This window comes from Lissotriton helveticus, chromosome 4_1 (assembly GCF_964261635.1).
Source record: "Lissotriton helveticus chromosome 4_1, aLisHel1.1, whole genome shotgun sequence".
Taxonomy (NCBI): Eukaryota; Metazoa; Chordata; class Amphibia; order Caudata; family Salamandridae; genus Lissotriton; species Lissotriton helveticus.
Window position 1 is genome coordinate 2,127,718,481 of NC_136063.1, and position 24,721 is coordinate 2,127,743,201.

The 24,721-nt window shown below is 46.8% G+C and overlaps 1 protein-coding gene across 1 annotated transcript in view; it reads left to right on the top strand.

Moving 5' to 3' along the window:
- Nucleotides 1-24,721, top strand: part of ATRX (ATRX chromatin remodeler) — a 1,815,989-nt gene that overhangs the window by 164,630 nt on the left and 1,626,638 nt on the right. Inside the window, exon 4 of the mRNA XM_078688830.1 lies at nt 21,988-22,040. Within this exon, the coding sequence (XP_078544956.1) occupies nt 21,988-22,040 (53 nt within the window). The remainder of the gene's footprint in view (nt 1-21,987; nt 22,041-24,721) is intronic.

The window sequence follows — 24,721 nt, forward strand, 5'->3', positions numbered from 1 at the left end:
GTGGCCTAGGAGGGGCCACCCTGTGAACACAGGCACCACCCAGCACCTCGACGTCTGCTTTGCCGCCGCCTCCCGCCGGAGCCCGAGTGCAGAGCCTGACAAGACCCAGCTTCCCAGACTTCTCCCAGCCCGATCCACAGTCCCTGCAAAGAAGGGACCCGTGGAGGCACCGAGAGACGTGGGAGCGGACATCTTGAAAGACCCCCGAGACGCTGACTGCGCAGCACCCGAGGCACCCTCGACTCTGTGCTTTGGGGTTTGAGAAGCCCCACAATCGAGCAGCATTTGCACCAAAGATCAGCCCTCCAGCATCTCCACGATCTGCGTGGGGCCCTTTTGCTTTGTGCCACTCGACTCGCCATCCCGGCCGCTTGTCACGTGGTCAGCGGCCATCTTGGCGACGAAACCTACAATTTACACTGTGGGTCTGGTTGCTCCAGACCTGCCCTCGCTCCTGTAGAAAGGAGTACCCGCTCTGACCTTGCTGGTCCGAGTAATAAGCCTTTTTCATTTTCCCCGTGGCTTGCATTAGCCAAGGCTTGTTTGCTTCAATCGAGTTGCCGACACCGCCATCAGCTAGAGCCTTTGAGGGACAGCTCGTGATCGACTCCTGGACGTCCTTGACCTCTTCGTGTCCACGTGGCTGCAGAGAGAAGCAACACCTCATCACCTGTTTGCACCCGACTTTGCCTGGTTCCAATCTGGTTCCACGGTGGTCACAGGCCAGTGACTTTGAACACTGTCCCCTCTGCTTTCAGGTCTTCACCCCTTCAGATCCACCCTTGGATCCACCGGACACTTCTCCTTCACATCGCCTGCAGCGTCTTCAGCTTCAAGCGCCAAGAACCTGCGTGTCAAAACCCGACGCCTCTTCGACCCTGTGCACCCACTTCCTGTGGGTGAGGTAACTTTGCTCCGCCGGTGTTCCCACACTGGTGCACACCTCTAGGGTCTGTGTGTTAAGTTTTGTTCCTCTAGGTTCAGCGGAAGTGTCCTTAAACTTTAACTTTGCAACTTTTACGCACCATTGGTTAACATTGGTGCATGCGTGCGCTTTCCGCACATCTCCCGAATCCCGAGGGCCATTCCCGACTTCAGCATTGCTTGTCCTGACTGCTCCCAGCGATTCCCTAGGCCCTAGGCCTAACCACTGTTCGAGTGGCCTTTCTTATACCACTTGTTTAGTATATGGTTTGAGTGGCCACCCGCCCTCATCCATAATTGTGCAACTTGTATGTTTAAACAGTGCTTTTGATTTAACGCTTGTGCCCCTTTATTCATAAAGAATACTGGGGATTGTTTTTAGTAATAAACACATATATTTTTATAATATATACTTGTGTGGTGTCCTTTCATTTGGTATTACAGGATTGTATGTGGTAAAACAGCTCGCTTAACACGACCTCTTAAGTTAAGCCTTTAGGCTGCTTAGTCCATGCTACCCCTAGGATAGCTTGTCTAATAAGGTTGACTTACAACCAGACACCATAAGGGATTGTTTGGTCAGGTAGTAGGTGGTTCCAGAATTGGAAACATCCCCTACCAGGCCAACTTCTCACACTGGTGTTTGGAGTACATGTTGATAGAATCCAAAAGTTATCGGGGCAAAAGCTACTTGACACTAAGGCTGGTGCATGCATTATTCTACATGTATTGCGTGTGCTATGAATCTTCTATGAATATTAATACGGTAACTCTCTTGCATGGAGACAGAAAGACTAGACCATAGCTGAAACTGTTGATGCGGTTCAGTAGCTTAGGAATGTGAAGGAGGAGGGCTGGACTGATAACTAGAAGCATAACATACTCTTGGCAGACAGGCGGGCAGAGCCATGCCGGGCACCGCGCTGCGCGGCAGGAAGTAAGTGAAGGGTCAGGGATGCAGGTGGGGGCTGCATCGCTCCTCGGAGTGGGTTCGGAGACTGGAGCTTGAATCTGGTGTCCGGGCCCTTTTGAGGCCTAGAAACGGGGACAATTCAATGAATTAACGTGCACACTGTAAAACGTGGCAACATAGGCCTAATACTCGTTGCTTTCACGAGAACTGGATACTGACATACTAGAGCTGGACACAATCATAATTGCGTCTTTAATCGATCAGAGGGGGATACATGCATATCGATCATGCACATATAACATAGGATGGGGAGCACGTAGGCACATATGGCAAAGCAAAATATAATTTTCCACATTCCCTCCTTGTGCCCTACGTTTCCATCAGGAAACATCAATATTCATGATACCATCTATCTGTTCATATAGCATCATTTGCTCGTCTCGAATTGTCTTGCAACGGGACTTAGGACTAGGAATACAAGAGGTAGCACACATGCCGCAAATCGCAGGGCCACATTGTAAACAGAGGCAGCAACTGAATATGATCATTACTGCTATACCTAGGAATGACAATACTTTCCATCCCCAGGCAGATATGATACTCCAGAGCCAACCGGACCATGTCCAGGTGCCTGGATTCTGGTGTAACTGATGGGCAATTTTATGAAGTCTGGTTATAGCTGAATAAACAGACGGCGCGTTATTAGGAATGAAAATGCAGCAACTAGATCCGATGACTCTACAAGCTCCTCCTCTATCGGCCAGTATGACGTCAAGAACGAGACGATTTTGGAGCACGACAAATCTCATAGCAGATTGCTCTTCGGTTAAGTTACCTAGAGCGGAAGTAGTCTCATTCACTACTGCTTCAAGGGTTCTGGTTAGCCTACGTATTAACTTACTATTCTGGACAGGACCTATAAAGAAAAAGAAACCTTTATTGAAGTCTTGATACTGTTCTAGAGCAGTTTCAGTTTGATCGACAATTGGGGACTCAGTCTCCCTTCTATGTCTAATGTGTACTAGATGTGTGTTTCTGTGATAATCAGACGGGGCTAGAAAAACTGGTGGCAGTAGGAAGGCAATGTAACATGTTCCATCCCAATCTAGGGGCAGACGAACATATGCGGTCTGACCACAAACAAAATAAGAATGACGTGAGGCTTTGAAAATAGATTTCCCACTGTCACTATACTCGACCACAGTAGTACAATCACTATGTCCTACATGTGCGGAACCATTCTTTCTGACACATAATTCGCCTTTGACTGGTAGTACTGAAATAGCAGGCAAATCTGGAGTAGTATCGGACTGGACATTCAGAACCATGAAATTCGAGGAATAATTACCTAAATCATATACTTCATTTTCTAGATCTAATCCTGTTCTATGGGACATTCGGATAAAAGTATTATTACGCATAGCAAGACGATAGGATAACTCGTGAGGAGGCAGATCACTAAATGTGTGCTCTACTGTAACATTAGAAAACATATGTACATGTGAAATAGGAAAACCTAAATATAACGCATAACTTATGCATGTAACCATAAGACTCAGGAACAATAAAAAGAACAGAATGATGATACATCTCTTAGAGTTTTGACTAACTCTCTCACTGTGTGGGTCTGTCTCATACATGTCAGGAACCTGTCTAACCGTTTCACCCGAGAGGGACTTAGACAATTAAACTGGCTGACTTACTAGACCTCAACTTGGATTTATACTCCTGCTGCGGAGTTTTCTCTAACAGGGGAAGTTTAGATTCATTGTCTGGGCAGTCCTTGAGAACGGGGCAGTCCTTGAGAAAAGTTTTAGTTTTAAGTCCGTGAAATTTCTTGACGTGGCTCGCGTGTAGCCACCCTTATCGGTTTTCCAGCTTCACTGCAGTCCGGGTGGTGAGAAGAACGAGGCGGGGCTCCTTCCAGCGGGGCTCCAGCGGACTTGAACGATCAAAGTTCCTTATAAGTACAAAATCACCCGGAACGACCTCGTGCGGTTTCACCTCGGTGTTGTCTGGAAATGCAGCGGCAACCTGTGAACGACAAGATTGTAGTGCAGACATCAAGGAGGCAAGGTAATCTGTCAGCATATTACTGTCAACATCGGTAATGGTACGGGGTCTAGGTGTACCCCACATGTTGGGGGGGCGACCAAACACTATCTCATACGGAGATAGACCTGAACGGGAGTGAGCGACCATCCTCATATAAAAAAGGCCAACTGGCAGTGCTACTATCCAATCTACGCCTTTCTCTGCACATACTTTAGCAATGCGGATTTTCAGGGTCTGATTATGTCTCTCTACGAGACCGGCTGCTTCAGGATGGTGTACACAATGGAACTTCCACTGGTACCATGCCAGAAGGGATACTTGTTTCATGAGCTCGGATGAGAATGGCTGGCCGTTATCTGAATACACGACCCTAGGTAATCCATAGCGGGGAAAGAACTCACGAACCAACTGCCTGGCAGTGGTCACAGCTGTGTAATCTGGAACTGGATATGCCTCTGTCCACCTGGACAAAGCGCATACAACTACGAGGACATACTTGAAACCTCGGCATCGCTCCATCTGAATATAATCCATCTGGAGGACTTCAAAAGGGTGGTCAGGAGGATGGAATCCACCTTGTTCCACCGGGACACTTTTACCTGGATTGAACTGACAACAGATCATACAGGTACGTACTTTCTGTTTGGCGGCTGCTCGTAAATGCTTGTTGAACCAAAGGTTCTGAATACTGTCTAACATGGCTTTTTCTCCTAGATGTGCTGGACTATGTGCGGTGTTAATAATGACTTGAACCATAGAGTCGGGGAGAAACCATGTGGCTTTTCCCTTCGTCAACCATCCTTGATCTGTCTGGACCCCTCCTTGTTCGGACCATTTCTTGATTTCATCGGGAGTAGCATGTAACTGTATATCTATGACATCTTGTGTAGGGTCCTTAACTGTCATACAAGTAGTCTGTTCTGGAATGTGTGTCAGTGTCGTGTTAACTGGAATGTCTGGAGTCTGAGCTGTGAGCTTGGCCGTTCGATCTGCTAGATCGTTACCCTGGGAAATGATATCAGTGACTTTCGTATGTGCCTTGCACTTCATGATAGCGATAGCTGTCGGTAAATGTATTGCATCTAACAGAGCTTGAATAAGGAGACCATGCTGAATCTTGGTTCCATGAGAAGTCATAAAACCTCTTTCTTGCCAGAGCACTCCAAAGTCGTGTACGACTCCGAATGCATAACGTGAATCTGTGTATATATTAACTTTCAGGTTCTTGGCACGTATGCAGGCTTGGGTCAGAGCGACAAGCTCTGCTGCTTGAGCAGACAGGGTGTCAATACGATGTGTTTCTATAACTTCGGTTTCAGTAGTCACTGCATACGCGGCTACTAGTTCTCCTGTACTTGTTCTCATACATGAACCATCCACATAGTGTCAGGTCGGGATCAGGTAATGCAATGTCTGTCAAGTCTTGTCTTGGCTTTGTCATGGTGTTAATAACTTCCACACAGTCATGTGTGGCAGGATTTGAAGTAACTGACGGTAACAGTGTAGCTGGATTTAAAATGTTGCAGCGTCTGATTTCTATGTGTGGCTGAAACAGTGTCAGTTCATAACCTGTTAAACGTGCAATTGTCAAGTGCTGAGTCTGTGTTCGGTTTAAAAGAACTTCCACGGAGTGTGGAACTTGTACTGTCAGGGAGTGTCCTAACACTATGGAATCACTTTGTCTGATAGCTAGAGCTGTGGCTGCAACTGACTTGAGGCACGCAGGCAGAGCCTGGGCCACTGGATCTAATGTGCTAGAAAAATAAGCACAGGGCTTGTATTGTCCTGCTTGATCTTGTGTGAGAACAGATAATGCAGTACCATCACGTTCTGTAACAAAAAGTGTAAAAGGCTTACTGTAGTTCGGTGTTGCTAGAACAGGTGCATTACATAAAGCTTTCTTCAACTCATTAAAAACAAGTGTATGTTCCTGGGTCCAAGGGAGGACAGTCGATACGGCTGCCTCCTGTGTCGTTAACTGTATCAGTGGCTTGGCTAGAAATGCATACTGAGGAATCCATTGTCTACAGTAAGAGGTGAGGCCGATAAAAGCTCGTACCTCCTTCTGTGTCTTGGGTTGTGGAAGACGTGCTATTAACTGGATACGATCAGGTGTCAACTGCCTACCCCTCTTGGACAGTAAGTGTCCCAAGTAGACCACTTGCTGGACACAGAATTGCAATTTGGAAGGGGACACCTTGTGCCCCATCTCGGCCAGAAAATACAAGACTGTAAGTGACGCACGTTCGCAGTCACGTTCAGAACGGGCTGTGATCAATAGATCATCGACATACTGGAGCAGGGCAGTGTCAGTTGGCATGTGAATACTGTCTAGTTGTCTCTTAAGTGCTTGACTGTAAATACTAGGACTTTCTGTAAAACCTTGAGGAGCTCGTGTGAATTTATAGCTTCTTCCATTTAAACAGAAACCGAAAAGAAACTGGCTGTCTGGATGAATGGGGACACTGAAAAATGCGTTCTTGAGATCGATAACTGTAAAGAACGTAGCTTCAGAATCAATGGCTGTCAATAGAGAAGAAATATCTGGGACCACTGGGTACTGGGGTATGATACATTTATTAAGTTCTCGAAGGTCAATCACTAATCGATAAACCGGAGGTGCATTTGGATCAGTACGTTTCAGAATCGGAATGATAGGAGAATTACATACATTGGAGTCAGTTTCTACAACCACTCCTTGAACAATAAGTTCGTCAATAATTTTGGATAAGGCTGCTACAGCCTCAGGTGGCAATTTGTACTGTCGGATTCGAGGTAAAACAACACCTTGCTTCAGAGTGACACGATGGGGTGTGATATGCATACAACCTACATCAGTTGGACCTTGCGCCCATAAATGCTGTGGTACATTCAATAATCTTGGATCAAAATCACGTAATACATAATGACCTTTGAAATCACGCAGGAACAAACGGACCCCTTCTGGGGAGCAGCATATGACTGCTCCTAATTCTTTCAGTGTTTTAATGCCTAACAAATTTTCTGGACATGACTTCGTAAGTAACAAATCAGTAGTTCGGGACAATGGACCAACTTCTAGAGTAACTGGTTTCGATATTTCATTAACAATAGGCTTTCCTGAAAATCCAAGGGAAACATTTCTAGAGCCTGAGAGTGGAGCCCCTGGAACCTCGTCATGACTGATGGTAGTCCTACTTGCCCCTATATCAATCAGAAACTTTCTGTCTTTCCCCAATACTTGACTGTGTACATAGGGACCCTCTTGATCTACAGGTATCTCGATGAGAGGCAAGCCTACCTCCCTCTCTAGGCTGTTTCATGAATATGGCTGATAATCTGGATACTCCGACTGTGCGTACTGGTACATCTGCTGTGTAACATGCTGTGTTGCAGCTATAGGCTGCGGTGCTGGAACTGTCTGTTGTGCATTCTGTGGTGGCTGGGAAGTCTGTGAAACCTGTTCTTGTCTAGGCGGACGTGGTCTTTCTTTCGTTTTACCAGTAGCTATGTTGTGTTTCAGAACTGCACATTCGTTTATAAAATGACCTGGCTGTTTACAGTAATTGCATGTCCCTTTAACGGGAGCTGCAGGATGACTGGCTTGATTCGGACCCCTCTTCTGACTGTCTTGTGGAACAGACTGTGCAACTAATACTTTCATTTTCGTGTCTTTCATACGTCTCCTTTCGTGTTCCTGCTCTTCCCTGATTCTGTTCTGGTGGTACTGGAGCATCTGGAGCATCTGTGACGGAGTATTAGCTTGCCAGGTACTTTCGACTTTCAGGACTCGATTTTTAACTTGTGGACTTGAATTCTCGACTAGTTTAGTGACAAAAAGATGAGGGTATGATTCACTACTTGTTTTCAGACCACTATTAATAATGAAACATTTCTCAAATCTAGAATAAAAATCACTAGTATCTTCGTCTTGTTTCTGTTTACAGGCTGAGATGGCATCCCAATCTTCCTTTTTCGTGGCTAGTAATCTTGGCAAAACTTGTATTAATAACTCGGGCAATTCTTTAGCTTTATCCCCAAGACCGGTACCTGGTACTCGTGAATTATCTTCAGCTTCTAGAGCTGTCCAATCTATCTTTTTCTCTCCCACCTCCCATTCTTTTTCTTTGAGTTTTTCATATATGCCCGCAGGCAACAGGACCTTTAACATTTTAATGATATCAGGATACGTGTATTCTCCCATACGGAGCATGTCCTTTAATTCACGGTGGAACCCTGCTGGATCTTTATCATGACAGGGAATTAACTTTTTCATTTCTAAGAGTTCCATTTTCGTGATAGGGGTGTAAACAAATACTCGTTCTAGACCACCACCCTCTTTCTTGACTGGATGTACTTCTCGTAACGGATTCTGTCTGTCTATGTAGAATGATTTACTTTCTGGGGGTGAGACGTGAACAAAATGTGGATTCAGAAACGTTCGGTATTTGTGGCGCTGTTCTAGAATGACACTAATTAAATCGGTACCTAGACCTTTCCATCTGTACTGGAGTAACTCGTTTAATACATCATGTAGAGGACCTGGATCAGAATGCTGTTCCTCATACAGTGTAATGAGGTGCTGGATCATATACATACCCACCAGTCGTTGCTCGGCTGGAGGCAGTTTCAGAAACGTTTGGGCCACTATTTCGTCTGGAAAAGTGGTAGAATCAGTAGTCCACCGGACTGCTGATCGGGCTAGTTCTTGTTCATGCATGGTACTAAGCTCGCTATAACCTATTCGTGATTTCAGAATGTGATCGGTAGCTTGGAATACTTGCTCAAGAGAACACTGTTCCGGTGCTGGAGGAGGAACAGCTTTCTTGTAATCTAGACGTGAATGTCGGTCGGAAAGTCTAGTTCTACCTACATACGCTATTCTGTCGGGATTCTCGTTGTCTACCTCTTCAGTAGAAGAGTCATACTCTTTCTCAGTTGCTTGTTTTGCTTCTCGTTTCTCGTGTATATTTATGATTTCCCTACGAATTTTCTTGTACATACTCTATATACAACTTTGTGTCTTGTGTTTTCCATCGGCTATATTGTCACTCCACCTAGTCAGGACCTTCATTTCTTCTTGATCTTTTTCTGGACAATCTTGCTCTCTTATTAAACAGTTAATCAAAAACTTTAAAATCATGAGCTGAGTCTCGACTTTTCTTTGAACCATGGCTTCGTGAATACTTCCTGGATTCACTCCTGTACGGATAAAACGGTATATTCTGTCTAGATGTTCTCCCATATCGGGCAGGGTGACCAAATAGCTGGCAACCCTTCTTAAACGCAATGAATATATGACCATGTGATCTTCGCCTGGAACTGGATCATAACGACATTCAGTAAGACCTCGCATGATATCTACGTATGTAGACACTTTTGGCGTACGCTGTAACGCTAGATCATGTAGCGTCAGATTTCTTGGCTGAGGCGGGGTGCGAGGAGAACCTCCCCCCGCGGCACCTAAGCTAGAATCGTCGGGGAATACTGTACGTGCTGGTAGAGCGACTGGCAAAGCGGGTACATGTACTGTGGGCTGGGCCGGGGGTGCTGTAACAGGTACTGTAACATTAACTGGACCCACGGGACCAGCGGCTGGAGGAACAGGAATTACATTATTAACGGGAGCAGGCGGGATAGGATTTGCATATTCTGGGACTGTATCATCCAAATAGGACGAAAGAAAAATATCAGCTGCGGTCGGTTTATGACGTAGCTTAGTCGGGACCAATGGTGGCGGTAAATTACAGGGTGCTTCCGGGGTTGCTTTTGGCAAGCCCTCGGCAAGAAGAGGATACATACCTTTAATAAGGGCATTTCTCTGTCTGTCTGACTGTTCTGCTCTAACTCGTTCACCTTCTTCGATTAATTCCCTTTCTTGGGCTCTTTCTGAGGATTCCCTACTTAATTCTGTTTTTCTGAATTCTTTTTCAGTTCTTTTATGAGATTCTTTGCGCCATAACTCGATGGCATCTTTCTGGGACAGTCTGGCTTTCTTTTTCCATAATGCTTCTTCTACTCGCATGATGCACTCGGCATCCCATGTACCTGATACGGGCCATCTATATTTCTCTTCTAGTTCTTTGGTATAGTCCGCCCATAAGTCTAGATATAATATGGCATCTAAGCCATGCTTGTGATACATAAAATGTCCTGGACTGTCCCTAGGAGGGACAGGAACTGCTTCTTCGAGTAACCCTTTTCTGGTCTTTAACTGACGTAATTTCGAGAACAGAGGCATTTCGGTAATACACTTGAAACACAATATACAATAATCACAATAATAAAATAGCGAACAAAGCACTCATACCACGACATAAAAATACATTAATAACAGTTCGAACAGAAATACTACCTGATACACTGAAAACACAATACATGAATTTCTCGAGGGCGAAACTTACTAGAATTACTGGATGCACTGCTAAAACAGTACAGAACATACCGGTCCCATAAAGAGACACGTCATGACCCGTATCCACCTAGGTGAATACTTTGGACTGGATCTGCTTACCCAAACCCAACGGACCAGGAACAAACTAATGATCCTGTCTAGATACTTCCCCCGCGACGGTACTCACCGGGAATCAGAAACTGGAAGGCCTCGGACTGGACTGGACTGCTACGACGTCGGACTACGAACTTCGGACTTCGGAAACAGGTGGGCCTCCGGATACTTCGGACCTTGCACTCTCGGCTTGGGCTCTGGTCGGGACGAACCGCATTCCACACCGCTTCGTCTGGATGTCGGACCGCAGTCTCCGTCTCCTCCGTGGGCCTGAGGGAGACTTGAAGCAGAAATATCTGCACGTGCACGGTATTGTTCCGTCACGGCTGCAGAGGGTCAGGGGACCTGCGTGGCATCGCCAGCGTGTGAGGAAGGGGCTAGTCCCTATCCGGGCGCCATTATGTGGTATATAAATAAATAATACCGGGACTATTTTTGAATTACGTTAACAATAACAGATAGCTCAATAAATAAGAGGCAGGATCCGATGTGTCCGAGTCAGAAGGATTTATTCAGGCAAAAGGGAAGGGACTGGAACGGGACAGCCTGAAATAAAATAGGAAGGAAGGCAGCTGCACCATTTCATCGACAGTGCAGCATATATATAGTAAAACATTACATTATATTACATGCAGTAGGCGTAACTTATGACAAACGTAAGATAAGAACACATGGGTGGAAGAAGAAGGCGTGCACAGGGCGTGCACGTAGACATGTGATGAGAAACGTCACAGAAGTGTCATGAATGGGGCGGAAACATGGAGGGGGCTACCTGAGCAGCTGGGACCTTTAACCTAGTGGTGCGCGCAAACGGGCAATGATGTGTTACCAGGGAGAACTGGGGGCTATGACTTCTACACTAGAAGAGGAGACTAAGGTCTGCGGTGTCAGGACGACATGTACCTATAGCATATCTGGTATCTGGTGTTTGGAGTACATGTTGATAGAATCCAAAAGTTATCGGGGCAAAAGCTACTTGACACTAAGGCTGGTGCATGCATTATTCTACATGTATTGCGTGTGCTATGAATCTTCTATGAATATTAATACGGTAACTCTCTTGCATGGAGACAGAAAGACTAGACCATAGCTGAAACTGTTGATGCGGTTCAGTAGCTTAGGAATGTGAAGAAGGAGGGCTGGACTGATAACTAGAAGCATAACATACTCTTGGCAGACAGGCGGGCAGAGCCAGGCCGGGCACCGCACTGCGCGGCAGGAAGTAAGTGAAGGGTCAGGGATGCAGGTGGGGGCTGCATCGCTCCTCGGAGTGGGTTCAGGAGACTGGAGCTTGAATCTGGTGTCCGGGCCCTTTTGAGGCCTAGAAACGGGGACAATTCAATGAATTAACGTGCACACTGTAAAACGTGGCAACATAGGCCTAATACTCGTTGCTTTCACGAGAACTGGATACTGACATACTAGAGCTGGACACAATCATAATTGCGTCTTTAATCGATCAGAGGGGGATACATGCATATCGATCATGCACATATAACATAGGATGGGGAACACGTAGGCACATATGGCAAGGCAAAATATAATTTTCCACACCGGTACCTTGTATGTTTTAGCGCTGTGGCTGGCTGGCTGACTCGCACTTTCCACGCCACTCACTTCCACCGGGCCCACACTTCCGGAGGGGAGCCTCGGTGTAGCGTAGCTCCCGGCTGCCAACTCCTCTCTCTGTCTCCAGCGCTAATGTCGGGCAGAGGTATCGCCACCTCTCACGCCATGCCAATACTAGCATCCATTCTTAACTGCCGGCTATCCTCGGGCATGTAAGGGCTGTTGTATATAAGTTATGCCCGTCGTTGCCAGTAAGTGCCAGGCGAGCACGGCTGCCGTGACCAGCAGCTGAAGCCATCTTTCAGTTGGCATCGGTGACGAAGCAATGCCTTTATAGCATAAAATCAGCACAGATCCTGTTCGAAGCAGATTGGGTGATTTGACCACGATCACACGAGGTGATAGATGTCAGGGGAGCTGGGATTAGAACTCAGGTGCACTCTATCCGCAGGTGTCAAGTTGACCAAGCGCCCCACAGCGTTGTTGTGGTGTGAGCCTGTGAACCCTATTCACAGAGGCCCCAGTGATGTCACTTCTGCAACATCACGAGCCAAAGTGCAAGGAGAAAGGGTCTATGCACCCCCCCCTCAGACACAAACAGATCATGGCTCTCTTCTTTCACCCCCACAAGCAGGGTTTGCAGCTTCTCTTAAGATGCATCCACCCCTTCTGCTTCGAGCATAGCTCAGTCTTCAAGCAGAAGTGTATCTTGGCGCTTTAGACCACACCTGTTATTATTGCCTAACCCAGCGGTACTCCTTTTATCCGCACCCAAACTGTATACGTTTAGGGATCGCAGTTTGCGCGCAGATCTCTGCAGTGAGCGCCCAACCCAGAAAGCTATCCAACTGAACAAACTGTGTGGCAGGATCCATTTGCTGGCACATATAGCAATAATAGGTGTCCTGCAGAGCGCCAAAATGCTGCTTCGATGAGCTTCAAGCATCTCTATGCTTTCAGAAAAAAAATAAGTTAATAACCATACATTTGGCACTTTGCGCCTAAACCTCCTCTGTCGTTGTACAGCAATTTCTTCCACCTCTCTCCCTTGCCTTATAGCTACAAACTATATATATAACAAATAGTGCCAACCCCAAGCCTGAAGGCGCTTTGCTAATAATATTTCGCTGTACTTCATGTTGTGCTTACACTTGCTTGTATTTCCTGTGGTTGGGATGACACCTCTGTGTAGGACGAAACCTTCACACCAGATTTCAATTCGGTGGGTGGACAAGGGGTTGGCGTCAAATAAACCCTGTTGCTGTTTCCAGTGCCATGCATAGACGAACTGGTGGTCAGGGCCGGATTTATAGCTGGTGGGCCTAGTGCCACAGTCGATTTGCCCTCCCCCACCCCTACGACCTCCTTCTCTGTCGCAAAAGCGGTAACCCAGTTCTTTAATCTGCATTGTGCATGTACTGTTCAGCAGGCACATTAACCCTCTGCGTTACTTGGTGAATCCAAACTGCCCCTAGACATAACTCTGGTTTCACTTCTGCAGGGACATTAATCACCAGTTACTTTTACTTTTTAGTGCTGGTCCCACAAGGAACTCTGCAGCAGCAGGTACTTTTGAATCAGTAAGATAAAAAAAAAAAAAAAAAAAGCGGCAGCCATCAAAAACACAGGCGGTGGTATCCAGCTGCCCCATCGACTGCAATAACCGGGATAAATTTAGCTCTGCTACTAGTTTTGATGACCCAGGTTAGTAAAGTGCTCAGTAATTGTAATGATGGGCCGTTAAGAAAGCAAAAAAAAATGCCCCTCAGGTCTTTCAGTTGTTGGTAAGATTGTCCCAGAATAAGGCGCTGTGAAATTTGCTGTTACTGCACCTATTATCTCCTCAAATAGTTACAGTAATATGTGCTGTGTGGGGCTCGCAGTGTGGGGGGGCTCTTTTTGGGTGTGTGGGGGGCTCGCAGTGTGGGGGGCTCTGTGTGGGTGTGTGGGGGGGCCTCTGTGTGGGTGTGTGGGGGTCCTCTGTGTGGATGTGTGTGGGGGGGCTCTGTGTTGGGGGGGCTCTGTGTGGGTGTGTGGGGGGCTCTGTGTGGGTGTGTGGGGGGGCTCTGTGGGTGTGTGGGGGGGCTCTGTGTGGTTGTGTGTGTGGGGGGCTCTGTGTGGGTGTGTGTGGGGGGGCTCTGTGTGGGTGTGTGTGGGGGGGCTCTGTGTGCGTGTGGGGGGGCTCTCTATGGGTGTGTGTGTGGCATTTGCGAGAGATTAAGCTATTGCCATTGAAAATGACTGCCATTTATTTATCTGTTTTCAAAACCAACACATAAATAAAAAAGTTGTCATTTACAATGCCAATAGCTCTAACTTTTGCAAAGGCAAAACCGTTGCATTGTAAATGCTTGTTTTAACCTTCATTCTCCTTTCGTTGCTCCTGAAGACGTCCGTCTTTAACCACATGATGGCAATATTCCCAAAGAATGCTCACATCATGCACAACAATCCTCAGTTTATTTCTTTGTTTTTGTTTTTTACACAGCAAGTTCGTTCCAAAAATTCAGTTTTGCGCATCTTTGCACATGACTTTATGTTGTTGTTTTCGATCAAGAACACATGGGCAGCCATCATCCAACAGTCCAAATGCGAGTGTGTCCCCTTGAAGGAGGGGCTGAATGAATCTGTTCATTGGGGCTGGAGGCAGCTATTGTGGATGTTGACCCTTCCTGTGAATACACTTGCATTTTCCCTCCCACTGGCAGCCTACCGTTCCCAATACACTTTCTTTCCCTGAGCCGCTTGTTATTCCTACTTTGAGCACCGTCTTTTTTTGTGCATGAACAGTCCTGCCGTGCTTTAACTCCCTCCCCCTCCCTCACCAAAGAGCACGTATTTTTGTATTCTTTATTTTCAGTCCATGCCACCCTTACATAAAAAAATGCCAGCACCCCGCCATCTTACTCAAATATTACCGCCTTGTTTACACACTAGTGTGTTTCTGGCTGTCTGCCTACGCAACTGTCCTCCCCCCCCCCCCCTACCCCCCCTTTAGCCCGTTGCCAGCCCCAGAAGTCCAGCCGAGCTCCTGCTTTTTCGCTTCAAGATTGGGCCATTTGTGCTGTACTGATCGGAGGTGCCGTGCCCCCTCCCCCACCGCACACACAACGTTCAGCGACCTACACAGCGCTTGTTGTGAAGAGCCCATTAAAGAACGACTTTCAATCGGTCAATTAAATTACACTTTGAAATCGACCTCCCAAGGATGAAACGCAGATTAGCCCGGTCACTGTACCTCGCTCTCTCTCCACACCTCTCTCTCTCTCCACACCTCGCTCTCTCTCTCTCTCCACACCTCGCTCTCTCTCTCTCTCTCTCTCCACACCTCGCTCGCTCTCTCTCTCTCTCTCCACACCTCGCTCGCTCTCTCTCTCTCTCTCTCCACACCTCGCTCTCTCTCTCTCTCCACACCTCACTCTCCACACCTTTCTCGCTCTCTCTACACCTATCTCTCTCCACGCCTTGCGCTCGCTCTCTCTCTCTCTCTCTCCCTCTCCACACCTCGCTCTCTCTCTCCCTCTCCACACCTCGCTCTCTCTCCCTCTCCACACCTCGCTCTCTCTCCCTCTCCACACCTCGCTCTCTCTCCCTCTCCACACCTCGCTCTCTCTCTCCACACCTCGCTCTCTCTCTCTCCACACCTCGCTCTCTCTCTCCACACCTGGCTCTCTCTCTCCACACCTCGCTCTCTCTCTCCACACCTCGCTCTCTCTCTCCACACCTCGCTCTCTCTCTCCACACCTCGCTCTCTCTCTCCACACCTCGCTCTCTCTCTCCACACCTCGCTCTCTCTCTCCACACCTCGCTCTCTCTCTCCACACCTCGCTCTCTCTCTCCACACCTCGCTCTCTCTCTCCACACCTCGCTCTCTCTCTCCACACCTCGCTCTCTCTCTCCACACCTCGCTCTCTCTCTCCACACCTCGCTCTCTCTCTCCACACCTCGCTCTCTCTCTCCACACCTCGCTCTCTCTCTCCACACCTCGCTCTCTCTCTCCACACCTCGCTCTCTCTCTCCACACCTCGCTCTCTCTCTCCACACCTCTCTCTCTCTCTCCACACCTCGCTCTCTCTCTCCACACCTCTCTCTCGCTCTCTCCACACTTCGCGCTCTCTCCACACCTCTCGCTCTCTCCACACCTCTCGCTCTCGCCACACCTCTTGCTCTCGCCACACCTCTTGCTCTCGCCACACCTCTTGCTCTCGCCACACCTCTTGCTCTCGCCACACCTCTTGCTCTCGCCACACCTCTTGCTCTCGCCACACCTCTTGCTCTCGCCACACCTCTTGCTCTCGCCACACCTCTTGCTCTCGCCACACCTCTTGCTCTCGCCACACCTCTTGCTCTCGCCACACCTCTTGCTCTCGCCACACCTCTTGCTCTCGCCACACCTCTTGCTCTCGCCACACCTCTTGCCACACCTCTTGCTCTCGCCACACCTCTTGCTCTCGCCACACCTCTTGCTCTCGCCACACCTCTTGCTCTCGCCACACCTCTTGCTCTCGCCACACCTCTTGCTCTCGCCACACCTCTTGCTCTCGCCACACCTCTTGCTCTCGCCACACCTCTTGCTCTCGCCACACCTCTTGCTCTCGCCACACCTCTTGCTCTCGCCACACCTCTTGCTCTCGCCACACCTCTTGCTCTCGCCACACCTCTTGCTCTCGCCACACCTCTTGCTCTCGCCACACCTCTTGCTCTCGCCACACCTCTTGCTCTCGCTCTCCACACCTCTTGCTCTCGCTCTCCACACCTCTTGCTCTCGCTCTCCACACCTCTTGCTCTCGCTCTCCACACCTCTTGCTCTCGCTCTCCACACCTCTTGCTCTCGCTCTCCACACCTCTTGCTCTCGCTCTCCACACCTCTTGCTCTCGCTCTCCACACCTCTTGCTCTCGCTCTCCACACCTCTTGCTCTCGCTCTCCACACCTCTTGCTCTCGCTCTCCACACCTCGCTCTCGCTCTCTCTCTCGCTCTCCACATACCTCGCTCTCGCTCTCCACCTCTCGCTCTCGCTCTCTCTCTCTCTCTCTCTCTCTCCACCTCTCGCTCTCGCTCTCTCTCTCTCTCTCTCTCTCTCCACCTCTCGCTCTCGCTCTCTCTCTCTCTCTCTCTCTCTCCACCTCTCGCTCTCGCTCTCTCTCTCTCTCTCTCTCTCTCCACCTCTCGCTCTCGCTCTCTCTCTCTCTCTCTCTCTCTCCACCTCTCGCTCCAGCTCTCGCTCTCGCTCTCGCTCTCTCTCTCTCTCGCCACCTCTCGCTCTCGCTCTCTCTCTCTCTCTCTCCACATACCTCGCTCTCGCTCTCTCTCTCTCTCTCTCCACATACCTCGCTCTCGCTCTCTCTCTCTCTCTCCACATACCTCGCTCTCTCTCTCTCTCGCTCTCTCTCTCTCTCTCTCTCCACATACCTCTCTCTCTCCACATACCTCTCTCTCTCTCTCTCGCTCTCTCTCTCTCTCTCTCTCTCCACATACCTCGCTCTCTCTCTCTCTCTCGCTCTCTCTCTCTCTCTCCACATACCTCGCTCTCTCTCTCCACACCTATCTCCTTCTCCCCCTGATAGCACGGCTTGTCCTTTATAAAAAAAAAAAAGAATAACTATATTGGCATAGCAAATAGGTCTCGCCTTTGGGGCCTTATAAGTGTTTAACCATGCAACAGTTAATGTTGTTGCACCAAGGATATAGTGCTGCATAACTAAATACTTATAAGGTCCCAAAAGTGAGACCTTTTGGCTATGCCAATGCTTGTTTTTAGGTCTCGCCTTGGCAGTGTATGCGCTGTCTCAGCAAGACCTAAAGTAATATCTGTATGTTGGCAAGCAGCCGGTTGTTTCTCCTGCCGCTTGCCATTTGCTAAAGGTTGTTATCGCTTTTGTTACCTTTGTTTTCAGTGGCTGTTGATGTCCAACTGACTTCTGTGTAGTCCAGAAGCAGCAGCCACCAACTACAGTTTTCATGCGCACTGTTCGGACTTTTTGTTTGTCTTGCACATCTCTGCCTGACCTAAACATGGCAGCGGCGCTTGCGCAAGGAGCCGGTGTGCGCAGCTTTTAACTTTATTGGTGAGCGCGGCTCTTGCTGCATTGACACCTCGCTCTGCATTTAGATCCCGCCGGGTTTGTCCATGAGGCAGTAAGAGTCCGTCTCGTGTCTGGAGTCTGCACCATCCGATCCAGGATGGAGGTGGGTGAAATTGCCTTGGTGTGGGGGGATTAGTAGGCCTTTCACTCACGGCTCAACAATCCGGCTTCGGTTCCGCTCCCCGTGTCCTTTGTTTTAGCAAGAAGGCACTTAGGTGCCTCTCGGCCGTATGTGCACCCCTCGCCAGACAGTGAGGCTGCAGTCACATGTCAGCTTTTTTTCTGCTTGTAATTTGCACACCCAGTGTCTTTCGTGTAGGCTCTCTGACCCAGCCTGCCTCCTGGGAACCCGCTCGCCCATGATGATGCTGATTAATTCCCTTAGGCTACCAGCCTGTGTGTGGGTTCACTGTGAAGTGTTAGAAAACAGACAACACTGGTGTTTTATGTTGTCATGCTTATTCCTGCTCTTACTACCCTGGCAGGAAGTTCTTAAAAATGTTTTCCACTAGATCCAGTGCGCCACATTTCACCCGATGGTTTACCAGCATTTCATCGAATTCCACTGAAGTCTGGCTTAACTAAGCACACTTTTCTACAGCAGTCCGTAGTAGGGAAGGGAACTGCTTTCTGTGAATCTGCTCTTCGTGAAAGAGCGGGTGGGCGCCTCCACTCAGTGAACGTAGCTGGTGGCAGAAGTGCGCTTGTGGTTACTTTGTGTTGTGTTAAGCAGGAGTCCACGCCTGCTCGGATGAATGGCACAGAAGAGGGCATAATGGGCTCACTCAGGCGTTGGGAAGCGCACAAAGCGATCCAGCCAATTAAAAGCTCACCAGAGTTTAAATGGAATGGCTCTGCTTCTCTCTGCACAGCACGCTGAACGGGCTATTATGTGTGGTGTTTTTAATTATGATTGCCCTTAAACTGCCACATAACACAGAATAGAGGCGTCTTGCGGACAAGAATAATTTCCGTGTGTTTGCTATTCGCGTGCCCACACTGCCCTTCCGCACGCCGGCATTTTCACTCCTTGTAGGAGACTTGTGGTGTGAGGTCTTGCAGTTTATTCGTGGGTGTCATTTTAAGCACGCTGTATATTTTTCGTTATTTTTTGGATGGGACCGAGTGGCATACGATGACCCTTTGCAGTGTCACCCCTACGGCTGCACCCAGCCACCAAAACCAATATGGATTTATTATCTGAAGCTTCTCTTGCTACTTGGTCGGGCCTTCTGCAGCACTTGGCCCCTTTCTGCATTTCGTACTCTGTTCATAATGAAATAAAATGATCCAGCACTCCAGACAAACAAGCACTGGCGTTGCCAATAGGTCTCGCATTAGGAAAGTTTGTCATTTACAATACCAATAGGTTAAACTTTCCTAATGCGAGACCTATTGGCAACGCCAGTGCTTGTTTTCTTCCCTAATAAACCTGATTTGCTTCCGCGACGTTTTGATTCTAGTCTCTCCACTACACTTTTTGGCATCCGGACCGCAAATGATGAAATACTTGGGGTTTCAAAAATGAATGGTGAAGGATTGTGTGGCGTCCAATTTACCCAACACGGCAGCTTGTTACCCGTTGACGTTCCTGCACGAGCAAAGCAACCACGTGCAGCGTTGTGCATCTCTGTACTATCAAGCAGGAAGCCTCAGCAGCATGCCAGTCGGACACTTAAAGAACTCATCTGCCTCACAGGATGTGTCCGGGCCCTTCCAATGTAGCGGACAGCACAAGTGCAACATAAACCATATTTTTTTTACTAATGTACCGGACACGAAAACATAACATTACAAAAGTGCGACATTAACAAAACAAGGAAGAAAGCAACCAAAGGGAAGGGAAAGAGTAACACCAGAACGAAGGAGAGGAGAAATGTCAGATGGGTGGATCATACATAGACATTTAAACAAGCACCAAAGAAAGCAGGAAACAATTAAAAACAAGGGGGATTGCCTGTTGTGAGCAGAGCCTGGTGGGGGGCGGGAATGCGAGCGAGGGGAGGAGAATGGAGGGGGAGGCAAGACACAGGCAAGGAGTGTGGCAAATGGCCGGAGGGAAGCCGGAGAGACATGGGAGAAGCTGCTAATTAGGGGGAGGAGAAGCCGCAGAGCACATGCTGGGCGAAGCCCTTTGATGTGCTGTGCGGCCGTGAATGCGCGTGCTTGTTTGCTCACGTGATTCACGTGAACTTAATGAAAACCGCACGAACGAAACCCTTGGGTTCACGAGTTTTTTGAGCACTTGAATTCTCGCTCCCTCAATGCGCTTGCGCGCATTGATAGGTCGTGAGACCTAAAAAGTGAATAGCAAATGAGTATACAAAAAATGTAAATCCGTTCAGCAGGTCTTTTTTTAAAATGTTCTTTATTCTTATTCTTCTTCAAACGATAGTTTGAAGAATAGGAATAAAGAACACTTAAAAAAAGACCTGCTGAACGGATTTTCATTTTTGCTATACTCATTTGCTATTCACTTTTTTGTGGGGAGTGCTGTATCATTGTATTTCATTGAAATTCCCTTGGAAGTTTAGGGGTATTGAGCTTCAGGTCCCTAGCACCCAAACTCTATGATCATGCAGACTAGATTATTGATAGGTGCAGTCATTATTGCCTTATACCCTGGGTTCTCTTTTGTTGTTGTTTCGTACTCTGTTGATATTAAAGCCTGTGCCTCACGAATTCAAGCAGCTGCACCCAGGGATGCCTCACTGCCTTGCACCTGTGTGAGCCTCCCACGGTCAGCCCTGGGCGATTCTTGTCCTCCCTCCCCCCTCCCGCCCCCATTGTGTGCACATCTCCCCACCCCTGTGGTCTGTGTGCCTGAAGCCCACGTTCTTTTGTTAACATATGTAATAAATATATTTTAAACCTTTAAACCATGTTGATTGCAGACACTAATGGCTTATGTTAAATGAGGGGGCAGAGCCCTTCTCATCCTTCGCGACCCTTCTGCCTCTTTTCACATGGTCTCCCATGTTATCTTGCTCCCGAGAATGGAGATTGACATAGGGGGGACGACTGTGTTGCATTGGTTTAGTTCTTTTCTAAGCTGACAAACCGAAGCTGATTCATTGGCCACCTGACAATCCACCTTTTAAAACAGTGATGTGGTGTCACTCCGGTATCTTGCCTTACAAGTTTGAGCTGTTGGCATTGTAAATGGCAATGCCTTTTATTTAAGTGTTTATTAGCAAAACAGATAAATAAAAGGCATTGTCATTTACAATGACATTAACATAAACTCTCGCAAATGCGAGACCTATTGCATTGCAAATGCTTGTTTTAATGGTGGCCTGTGTCCTTGCCTTCAAAGTTCTACTCAAGCTTCATCTTCAAACTGCAAAATCATCTTAGCAGGTAAGCAACTTTAGTTGTTAAACGATTTATGAGGGGAAATCGTTGCTGAGACAGTGTTGTGTGTTAAAATGACAAAGTAATTAAGTATTTCTATCACTATGTGTACATTATGCTGCATAAATCTCCTTTTCTTTCTGCATACTTTGGCCATCCCTGCTATGTAATTTGGTCCCTCACTTCCACATAATTCCAGTGACTCTTCTCAACTCAGTAGTTTGGTGTAAGCATTTTTGAGTTTGTAGTGTTAGTGTATGTCTGAGACGAAAAAGTTTTTTCATTTATACGAATTTGTGAATGCATTGTTTCTTTCCCCTTTATTTCGCTAGTCCTTTACTTTGTACTATATTGTAGTGTTTTTACTGATGTCCATGTACGTTGTGCTGTCAATTGTGCATATAAAAATATGACCTATTATCTTGGATTCGTGACCAGTAAGTGTAGGCCCTCGGGATGTGTTATCCAGTAGAACTATCTGCAGCAGCATCTTAAGCATCGCTATTTCCATTAGTGATAAATGGCTAACATATTTTGATTTGTCAACCTGCAGGCCATAAACAGTTTTGCAAACTAAATCATTCATATTTTATTTTCAGGGAAGTAGTTCCTCTGAGAGATCCAAGTCTGTGGTGTCTTCACGATCAAAGCGGTAAGTGAACTAGTGGAAGAACATTTTTAATTGTCAAATCGTATTTGTCAGCAATAATTTGCTCCTGTGTAAGCTTTACAGCACTTTACAATGCTAAAATATGAGTAGAAAATATATTTTGTTCTAATGGATTTTTCTGACTGCAAGTTCCTCACCGTAAAGCTATTCTCAAGCACAAGACTGGAACCGGAGGATTTTTCAGCACAGCCCTTGTTACCTGGCAGGAGGCAACTTTCAGCTCCGTGACTACTCCGCTCCACTCCGGAGTAGAAAATAAGTATATTAAAAGCGATGTTTTAAACGCAACGTACTTGTTGACTCGGACTGTGTCCATGGACATGAAAAAGGTCAAAAGTTCCCTCCTTTAGAGGCCCTCCTCTGGATAAGGAAAGCAAAACAATTGACATAGTAGGCAGAAAAAAGAAAAAAGCAAGAGGCCAACTGCCACACAATAGGGGATGCAAAGTCAGATGCTTTCTTAAACCAGTAATGGATCCATCAATGTGAGGAAATAGAAGAACTGATGCAGCACCTCCCAGATTAGAGTCAAGAAAAGGGGCAGAGAATTCATACAGTAAGGCAAAACACTAGCTAGTGCATACCTCAAAAATGCTTTGGAGGCAGCAAAAACCGCAACTAGGCAAATGTGCGCCTGTATCACACTCTGGATATGACTGCTCAGTGTCCTGGTTTTACCTGAAAGTGCAACGCCTGCATAATTAACATACCCTTCACTGGTAGGAACTTGTTTGGGTCGGCTGTGGACTAGTCGCTATTAGAAATTGGGTTTCTAGTTGGAAGAGGTATGCATCCTGTCCAAGCAGGAACCACAGTCCTTGTCAGAGTAAGTCAGATACACATCCTAATTGTTATTAATCTGTGGTCACCCTCTGGTAACTTGGCACAGTACAGTAAAACAGTGAAAACGCCTCACAAAAATAATCCACACAAGGTTAGACAAATGGAGCTTAATTTAATGAACAAAACAGACCTAAACGACAAAGATCCAATATGTAGAACCCGAGTTATGAATCGTTAAAGAATATCTTGATATATAGTGCATAATCATAATGAGCGAACCAGGGCTATCTGGTCATGCTGGATCAGGTCAAATCCGAAAAGTCAAGCCAACCGTGATGGAGCACAGGTCGGATACAATAGCTACTCGGGAACCACTGGAAACCATACTTTCACGGAGGATGCATTGACGAGCAGCTGGGGCGATGCGTCAGCGGCGATCCAAAGGATTGTTGGTGAGGTGTCGGTTCTGAGTCATGCAGTTCAGTTCTATAAGTGGCATTTTTGGACTAACAATTTAAAATTTCGGCTTTACAATAGGTTGTGATTTTAAATTGTGAGTCCAGAGACCCCAAACTCGAAATGTCTTTCTTGTCCCAATTGGACATTAAGCTTATAAAATGTAATTAGGTAATCCCAATGTTAACCTATGGGAGAGATGAGTCTTGCAATAGAGAAAAACGAATTTTAAAGTTTTTCACTTCCTGGACATGTAAAACTTAAAAGTACATGTCCAACTTTTTAAATACACCGCACCCTGCCCTTGGGGCTGTCCAGGGCTTACCTTAGGAGTGATGTGTGTGTGTGTGTGTGTGTGTATGTGTATGTATATGTATATGTATATGTATATGTATATATATATATATATATATATGTATATGTATATATATATGTATATATATATATATATATATATATACACATACATCTCTTGAGTTTCACACAACACATTGTAATCTGGAGAAGATTTATAGATGATCTGTTCATAGTGTGGGATGGTGGAGAAGACAAATTCCTGGAATACTTCCAAATACTGAATAACAGCACTCCCAGTATAAAATTCACCTATAACATCACCCAGGACAGAGCGGTCTTTCTGGACACAGAAATATATATAAAGAATAACCAAGTTGAAACAACTCTCCATCGCAAAAGCACTGCAACAAACGCAACATTAGAGGCCACGAGCTTCCATCAACAATCGCTGATAACAAGCATCCCATATGGGGAATTTTTGCGTCTCCACAGAATTTGTAGTGAAGAAGAGGAATGGCAGAAACAAAGCCAAAATGCCATGCAACGTTTTCACAAAAGGCAGTATAATCAAACATGTGTCAAAAAATGCTGGAATAGAGCTAATCAAACGCCAAGATCAGACTGCCTAAAATTGAAGGAAACTCAAACCCCAACAGAGGAGGAACCAATCAGATTGATCACAAACTACAGTCAAGAAACAAAACAACTAAATCAAATCCTGAAAAGAAATTGGAAAATTCTTCAGCTGGATCCAGTGATAGGTAAAAAAATGGGAAAACATCCAACAGTCACATACCGGAGAGCAAAAAACCTACAGGACCAACTTGTTCATAGCCACTTTCAACCAACAACAAAGAAATCAAACTGGCTAAAAACCAAAGGATTCATAAAATGTTACAACTGTAAAGTCTGTGAAATCGCCAAACCAACAACAGAAATAACCATGCATAACAACAAGATCTGGCGAATCAGGGAATGTATAACATGCAACAGCAAATACACAATATATATGATCGAATGTCCATATAAGCAAAGATACATAGGAAGCACCATTTGCGAATTAAAAAAACGCATACTGGAGCATGTCCGAGCAACTGTACATAAGGATAGGAGCAACGCGGTTGCTA